The sequence below is a fragment of the Triticum dicoccoides genome, chromosome 2B (genome assembly GCF_002162155.2).
Source record: "Triticum dicoccoides isolate Atlit2015 ecotype Zavitan chromosome 2B, WEW_v2.0, whole genome shotgun sequence".
Classification (NCBI taxonomy): Eukaryota; Viridiplantae; Streptophyta; class Magnoliopsida; order Poales; family Poaceae; genus Triticum; species Triticum dicoccoides.
This window is the reverse complement of record NC_041383.1, coordinates 221991166-221999812: the sequence shown is the minus strand read 5'-3', so window position 1 is coordinate 221999812 and position 8647 is coordinate 221991166. Positions and strand designations below refer to the sequence as shown.

At 40.5% G+C, this 8647-nt stretch overlaps 1 protein-coding gene across 2 annotated transcripts; it reads left to right on the top strand.

Moving 5' to 3' along the window:
• The first annotated feature begins 4404 nt into the window (after nt 1-4404).
• Nucleotides 4405-8282, top strand: LOC119363194 (transcription termination factor MTERF9, chloroplastic-like). Of its 2 annotated transcripts, none has more exons than XM_037628504.1 (6): nt 4405-4729; nt 5946-6018; nt 6090-6244; nt 6338-7027; nt 7132-7728; nt 7860-8282. In XM_037628504.1, exons 1-5 carry the CDS (start codon nt 4481-4483, stop codon nt 7462-7464), a joined length of 1500 nt encoding a protein of 499 aa, XP_037484401.1. In that variant the 5' UTR covers nt 4405-4480; the 3' UTR covers nt 7465-7728; nt 7860-8282. The 2 variants fall into 2 exon arrangements, with proteins under 2 accessions (XP_037484401.1, XP_037484400.1); XM_037628503.1 differs by having other exon boundaries at nt 7132-7764.
• Nucleotides 8283-8647: the final 365 nt, after the last annotated feature.

Here is an 8647-nt window from a genome sequence, read left to right as displayed (position 1 = left end):
TATTTGGGAAAAGAGAAAAAGTTCACAAATCTGAAAAAATTTCATTGATTTAAAAAAAAGTTCATCAAACTTGGAAAATGTTCACAGATTTTTAAAAAGAAAAAACCTTAAATATGGAAAATGTTCATTGAATTTGACAAAGGTTCATCAATTTTGATATTCAGCAGTTTTGAAATACGTTCATTGAATTTGGAAAAAAAAGTTAATTGATATTCAAAAAAAGCTCAGTTTTTTTCAAAAAAAGTTTATCAAATTTGAAATAAAAGTTCATCAAACCAGAAAAAAGTTCACCGATTTTAAAAAAGTTCAACGAATTTTAAAAAAGTTCATCTATTTTTATAAAGATTCATTGAATTTGAAAAGGTTCGTCAAATTTGAAAGAAAACAGTTCATCGAATTTGAAAAAAAGTTCATCGGATTTTAAAAAAGTTCATGTAATCTAAAAAAGTTCATCGATTTTTTTAAACACGAAATCCTTTAAAAAATCGCGCATTAAGAAAAATAAAGAAAAGGAAAAAGAAAAAACCGAATAAACCCATCCGTAAACTAAACCGCGAACTGGGGAAAACCTCGCGAACCAAAAGAAACAAATAAAAATGTGTGAGCGAATTTACTATGCACACTAGAAGGGCGATGGTGCAGTGGTTAGAGCTCAAGGATAGTAACGAGCCTGGCGTGGCTTCGATTCCCAGTTCTATCACTTTTCTAACGTTTCTGAAAAACAAGAAAGAACTAAGATGGGCCGGCCCGGCTTGGACTACTGCAGGCGCCCGTTTGCAAATTGCACTGTAATGGGCGCCTGCAGCGCCAAATAGGAAATGCCAGCCGGGCCTTATTTTGTTCCAATCAAATCAAGCCACGTATGCGGGAGCACGGATGGACGCATGCGCAGGGAGCAGGCGAGTCTCATCCCTGGACTGAAGCGAGTGGATGAAAACAAACAGGAAAAGGGGATATAAAACCCTGCTACTTCTTGCTCGCGTCCTGGGCCAGACCAAGACCATCGGCGAGAGTCATAGCTTCCTCGCGTGGGAGTGACGGGTCGTGGGAGTGAACGCTCGCTGAAAGGGAGACCCAGTTAGGCCGGCCCAGGAGCGGGGGAGGCAGGAGTCTCCTGTTTTCTGTACTTTTTTACGATTTCTGTTTCTTTTTTCTTTATTATTTCAATTTTGTTTACACTTTAAAATATTATATATATATATGTGTGTGTGTGTATGTATGTATGTATATATATATATATATATATATATATATATATATATATTACAAAAAACACTTCATAAAAAAATTGGAAAATGTTGACCAAGCATTTGAAGAATGTTAAATGTGTACAGAAACAATGTTTATCACGTCTATAAAAAGTGTATTAAAAATGTGTATAAAAATTTGATCATGTATTAAAAAATGTATAAGAAGTTTTTTGAAAAAGTATTTGAGAAATGTTGATAAAGAATTTTAAAAATGTTAAATGTGTATAGAAACAATATTGACCATGTATTAAAAAAATGGTGAACTTTTTTTTATCATGTATATAAACATGTTAATCAAGCATTTTAAAAATATTGATAAACCATTCAAAAAATGTTAAATTTGTATAAAAAATATCGACCATGTATTGTAAATTGATGATGTTTTATTATTATGTATGTAAACATGTTTTTTTTGCGGGGTGTGTATGTAAACATGTTAATCAAGCACTTTGGTTTTTCAGCCGTTCATCGTCTTCACTTCGAAGGCGGCGATGGTGGCGCTAAAGAAAGAAGGTTCAGATATTAATGAGGCAATCGATCATATGGTTGGGGATAGATTTGGAAATCAGTCTGTTCAAGCAAGGATGGTGTGGCGGGGACGTCATCCTCATGGTGGACCTGTGTCCTCAGGCTCCGTCGTTTGCGACGGTATTTGCTCCAACGCTAATGTGGAGCTCGGGAGGTGGTTCAGGAGCGGATGCAGATTTTGGTCTGCATCGACGATATCTGAAAGACGGAACGCGTGGTGGTTCGTGGTTGATGGATGGCATGTATGGTTTCCTCCTTCGGCGCCTTAGTCGTGGTGGGGTACCAGATCTGGAGTTCAATGGCGTGTCCGGACTGTTGCCCCAGTCTGATTCGTTCAACGACAATGACTTCACTTTTGGTGGGCCATCTTCGAGGTCCACAAAGCTGCTTATCAGCGATGGAGCCGCGTCGAGCCCGGGTGAGGACATGATCCGTCATTTTTTCCTTTGATGGCTATAGTGGTGGTGTGGGAGGCAGGTGACGGGCGTTGATGTTAAGCTCAGCGATGTTCTGCTAACTTTTCAGTTTTGTCATGTCGGCCTTTACGTAACTTGTACTTTGTTTTTTACGATATGAGTGAGACATGTAGTACCATGCAAAAAAAAGCATTTGAAAAAAATGTTGAATAAGTATTTGGAAAATGGTGATCAAGCATTTGAAAAAAAAATTCAATGTGTATAAAAATGTTCACCATGTATTAAGAAAACAATAAAATGTTTTGATCATGTATATAAACATGTTAATCAAGCATTTGAATTTTTTTTGAATAAGTATTTGAAAAATGGTGATCAAGCATTTGAAAAACCGTGACTCTCGCGGAAGCAAATCCATGCCTCTCGCAAAAAGAAAACAAGTTTTTTTCGTTTTCGAGAGGCCCGTCCGTGTCTCTCGAGGAAGCAAAAACGCATTTTTTTCACGCAATTTTTGTTATTATCTAACAGCTAAGAAAAGCCCGTGAAAAATTGAAAAGCTAGAACAACCGAAAACCATCTAAAAAACCGAAAACGCGCATGAAAAAAAATCAGAGGGAGTGTCCAGAGCGCGACACGTGGCGGCGGCGGTGAGCTCTCAGCCCACCCCAGGTGACCCTTGCAGGGGCTTCGGAAGGATTACTCCTTCGTTAGTTGCTCCCTCTTTTTTCTATTTAAAATGAATAAATAGAGCCTTGAAGAAAAGAAAAGCGAGGTTTGGGAGATGAGGTTTGGCATGGGGTTATTTTCATGGACTCACAAAATGAAGGTTGACAGGCTCAAAAAAGAAATGAGCTTGATCCAAGAAAAGTAGGATTGGGCATGTTTGGATGTTTAAATTCAAACTCATATGAATTTAATTCCAATGGGTTTGAACTAGGTCTAGTTTTTAGGAGTGTCCAAAATTCATGAAATTTTTGGTGGAGCTTGTTAAATTCAGAAAGAATTTGTGGGAAATTTGGAGACCAAACTTTGTAGAATTTGAATAGGATTTTTGGGACATTTTGATATGAATTTGAAAACGTATTTAAATAAAGTATAATCAAGACTCAAAAGGTTTTCTAAAAATGTTCACAGTTTTTAATTTGGTGTGAAATACTTAATGGAATGATGAAATGAAAATGCAAAATTAAAATAAAGCAAATATTATAGTAATAATTATGAAAATAAACAATGGAATTCGGGATCAGAGTAGGGACTTAGCTGGGCGCCACACTGTAGGTGCGGCTCATAAAGCACCGATCTTCCACGTGTCGTCTCCTATGGGCTGGCCCATCTGGCATCTTATTTTACATTTGAAATCCATTCGGCTTTCCTTAATTTTTTTCTTTATGGTTTTTTTCACGCTTTTATATTCTGATTTTTAGTTTCCACTTCCTCGTTCTTTTTTGTTTCTTCGTCTTGTCCTTTACTCTTTTCTTCCGCTCTTTTTCTTTTTTCCCCATTTTTATTCTTTTTTAAGGATTTTTTTGGTAAACACAATGTTAACACTTTAAAAAAGATAAGGTCAGTTTTGAAAATGGGTGAACATTTTCTAAAAGTACATGATTTTTTAAACAAATACGAGAACATTTAAAAAATACATGACCATTTTTTCAAATTTATTAACGTTTTGCCAAAAACATGTGAATATGTGAAAATACATGAATAGTGTGTCTAGAACTCAGCTTTTAATTACATTGACATTCTAATTAAACAAATAAATATAATAAGAAACACATTTGCAATACACATACAACTTTTACAAGCATATGCCTTTTTATAATAACTTCGGTTAATGGAGTAAGATCATGATAAGTTTGGAGAGCCAATGCCAAAACTCTGTCACTCTTGTGAAAATGAAACCCAGAACAAAAGTTGGGACGTAACCATTTTAGCAACGCGCCATATCTAAATCAGGGTCTTGTGTAATTCAGTGATTTACTAAAGAAAACATGGAAACCGGTGCGTCGGCCGGACTGAGATCCAGTGACTTGCTAAAGCCGAGTCACGAGTGAACAGTAAGATAACTTGCCATCCTCTTTACACCGTCCAACCCATCAATCAAAGAGAGAGAAAAATGGTCCTGCCCCGTCTGGCCGACTCAGCGGCCCGGCCCGGCCCAGCGGGGCCTTAAACCCCGCCCTGAAAGATTCCTTACTCGTCCTCATCCAAACCCCGACCGAATCCCCAACATCCCCCACCGCCGCAGATAAAAATCCAAATAATCGAAGCCCCGCCGTACTCTCGCCCATGGCGCTGCTGCAGCTGCATCCGCCGCCGCTGGCGGCGCTCGGTCGCTCCGTTCTCCCCTGCCGCCCGTTCCCCTCCGCGACCGCGACCGCCCGCCGCTCCCTCGCCTCGGTCGCCTTCTCTCTCCAGACCAACGTGCGCCTCCTCAAGCCCAACCGCCGCTCCCGGCGCTCCCGCTACCCCTACTACGACCTCGACGACGATGAAGAGGAAGAAGATGAGGAGTACGACGAGGACGACGAGAGCGAGGTGAGCTTCCCCAATACCAGTGACCATTGCCAAGTTGAGTAGGCCGTTGCTTCACTGCCAGTGCCTGGCTCTAGTCATGTGAGAGAAACGCGAACTGGGCTCTCACTTGGTTTTAAAATGTGCTCGTCGCAGGAGAATTTAATTGGACAGTCGTATTGGTATAGAGCGTGATGTAATATCTAGCTCAGTGTCTCGTGAAGATTTGGCATACCCTAGTCATCAAGGAAATACCTATACCGTTTGTGCCTATTCTAGAATTTATACTTCTGTTCTGCAGTTTGGATGTACAATTTGCATGTTTGATATGACTGCTTGTCTTCCCGTGCGTGCGGTTTTGGCTCTGTATCCCACATTACATCAGATCATTATAACCACATAATGTAGCACAGTTGATACTTTATCAGATTATAAGCACCGCATAATGTGGCACAGTTAATATTTTGTAGTGTAAGAACTTTGTCGAGGCTTCGTAAGGACTAGTGCCAACAAAGCATGAGCAATCAGCCATTTGGCAGGTCTTGTGTAGTTCTGTGTTTGGATATGAATTGCAATGGTCAGGATATTGGTAACTTGTACCATATCGGTCGGGTGCTGAGTAGGGATAAATAGGCGAATTTTCCAGTTAATCGCCTGATGAATCAGTTAATTGGCTATTCGGTGACCCACCGAGTGGCGATTAACTGACCGAGATGCCGATTAACTGGCCAATATTTGGAACAATGATGAATTGTCAGTGCTGTTACCATTGAACCCTCCTGAGTCCAGACAAATGGTCTGAGATTTGCTTGGAGAGCTGGAACATATTGACCAAACTCTTCTAGCTCCTTTTAGTTTCGGTAACATCAGATGCTTCTGTGCTCACATTGCAAACAATACATACTTCAAAAGGATATTGCGATACAACGTGTTCAATTGCCCCTTCCTATATTAGTGACACATGACGCCGTAGTGAATGCTCCCATGCTTTGCTATTTTAAAAGGATGTTATCATAATGAACAGTGGTCTATCTAAACCCAGTGTACAGAATTTCCTTGGAAGGTATATGTCATATGTTGTGTTGACACACTGCTAATACTACATCATTCGATGCTGCGTTTGAATTATTATGCAGAATTTTGTCTAAAAAAGATCACTTTTGTTTATCTGCTCATAGAACAGATATTACAAACTCACTGTTCCAGTATATCTTACTCTATATTGCACTACTCTTTTCAGGACGATTTGTCAGGTTTGGAGTATCCTGGTGTCCTTTATACAAACAACCCGCGTGCTCCGAACAAGAGAGCAGGTATACTTAAGCTATGTAAAATTTCTTAAAAACAATGGTACCTTGTATTGAAACCTGGCTCTATGCTTCAGGACGAAAAACACAACTGGTGAAAGAAAATTGGGAAGGAAGGCGGCCCAAAACTCGTGATAAACATGCTAGTCCAGGAAGGTCTAATTCCCTCCACCCCAGGAGCAAAATAAACAGAACATTGCTGAATCTTACAAGCATGAACAGTAAAGTAGAGGTAGGTTTCTAAGATCAATTCAGTATGTGCATGTTTCTGGTCCATATTTCAGTATGTAAAGGTACGTTGACTAACAAAGATTTGTTGTTGCAGTTGAAAAATGAAAGTATCTCTCGGAGTCTGTTTCAAAAATTGCAAGAAGAATATGACTTTGATGACAAATGGTTACCCCTTATTGATTACCTGTGCTCATTTGGACTGAGGGAATCCCATTTTACTTACATTTATGAGAGACACATGGCTTGCTTGCAAATCAACCGGGCTTCTGCAGAAGAAAGGTTGGAGTTCCTTCTAAGTGTTGGTGTTAAAAGCAAGGATCTGAAGAGGATGCTGGTCAGACAGCCGCAAATTTTGGAATACACTCTCAGCAATCTGAAGTCTCATGTTGCTTTTTTGGCTGGCATTGGTGTTCCGGATGCACGTATGGGGCAAATTATTTCTTCTGCCCCTTCATTTTTATCTTACAGTATTGAGCAGTCCCTGAAGCCAACTATAAGCTATTTGATTGAGGAAGTGGGTATTGAGGAGAGCGATGTGGGGAAAGTGGTGCAGCTAAGCCCTCAGATTCTGGTGCAGCGAATTGATAATGCGTGGAAATCTCGATTTCTTTTTCTCTCAAAAGAACTAGGGGCTCCCAAAGATAGCATTGTCAAAATGGTCACAAAGCACCCACAGCTGCTTCATTACAGCATTGAGGAGGGCATCTTGCCTCGAATCAATTTCCTTAGAAGCATTGGCATGAGAAACTCTGATATTCTCAAAATATTGACAAGTCTTACTCAGGTATTACCATATGTCCATGTACATGTTATCATTCCTCATCCTTATATCTTTGCTGTTGCTATTAAGTGTCTCTCGTGGTAAATGTATCCTGCCATGTTTTTCAGGTGCTATCTTTGTCGGTGGAGAAAAATCTCAAACCAAAGTATCTTTATTTGGTCAATGACCTTAAGAATGAGGCTCAATCCCTGACGAAGTACCCCATGTACTTGAGCTTGTCTCTCGAGCAGAGAATTCGTCCCCGTCACCGTTTTCTTGTTTCATTGAGGAAAGCTCCAAAGGGCCCATTTCCTCTTAGCTCCTTTGTGCTTACAGATGAGCGTTTTTGCCAGCGGTTGGCTGGGACGAGCTTAGAGAAGTACCATACATTTAGACAGAGCTTGCTGCTGTCAGGTTTCGAAGATAAGACTGGAAGGAAACCATTGGCATCACGACGGTAGTAGTTTGAGGAACTTGACCTTAGGCAAGAGGGTTGCTTCTGACTTCCGTGCCTGTCCTCACTGTAAGAAAGCTCCAGAGGGTCTATTTCATATTAACCTCCCTCGCGCCTGTGGACGAGCAATTTTTGCCATCATTGAGCCTTGACTAACTTAGAGAGAGAAGTAACATACATCGAGACAGAGCGTCTGTTGGCAGGTTTTGCTGAGAAGTCTGAAGGAAATTGTTAGCACCAAGGCAGTAGATGATTAATATTCAGCTGACAGGTTACCTTTTAGACTATGAGCCTGTCCTTCCTCGCTGTAAGATGACCATCTTACACAGCACTTTCCTTTTCTTTCTGCGTCTTCCGGTTGTTATTTTGCGTAGTTCTGATGATTGATCTACTATTTTCCAGGAAATGGCCTAGGTTGCTGGCCTGGTTACCCCTCTGTTCAACTGTTGCCTCCTCGTGAAACATCTTGTAGAGTCTTTCTGATAGCTCCGGATCAACTACAAATGGATGGTTCATCTGACAGAACAGCATCCACCGGAATGGCTGATCGAACATTCTGTTAACTGCTTAAAGAGTAGCTGCCTTGACTTCTTACGGTTAACCGCAACTTTCGAGCAACACATTAAGTCTAGCAAAACTGCAGCTTGACCATATAGTGTGCAACTTCTGTGTCAGACATATACTAGTAGGCTATAGTAAATTTTCTTCAGGGTTGTAATGATAGAGATTATGCGGTTGAGATTTGTCTGTAATGGTACTATTACTGTGCCTACGTCCTCCCTGTCTCTCACAGGGCTATGATGGGAATCGCAGTTTTAAAAACTATACCGTCGAGGGATCTCAGCAGGTGCGGTAGTGGAAGAAGAAAACGAGTGCAGCATTCGACGAGGAGCCACATGTACCAGAAAATGCTGGGGTCATGTGTTTCTGAGCGAAATTTTCCATCTTCAAGTTTCAATATCACGTTACTAATTTGCCGGTGTGATTATAGGAGGATGTATTTTTTAGAAAAGGAGGAAGACCCCCGGCCTTTGCATTTGGATGATGCATGCAGCCATTTTATTAATTATTCACAAAAGACCTTACAAAGAGATACAACAGTAAGTCCGAAGCCATCATCTAGGCAACATCTGTCGCTACTCCTATCCAATTGATGAAGGGATGCTGATAGTCCGGACTTAATACCACAG

Coding starts and splice junctions, on each gene's coding strand:
- LOC119363194 (XM_037628504.1), top strand. CDS start 4,481: ATGGCGCTGCTGCAGCTGCATCCGCCGCCGCTGGCGGCGCTCGGTCGC. Junction 6,019..6,089: donor TGCTCCGAACAAGAGAGCAG/GTATACTTAAGC, acceptor TCTATGCTTCAG/GACGAAAAACACAACTGGTG. Junction 7,028..7,131: donor TATTGACAAGTCTTACTCAG/GTATTACCATAT, acceptor CATGTTTTTCAG/GTGCTATCTTTGTCGGTGGA.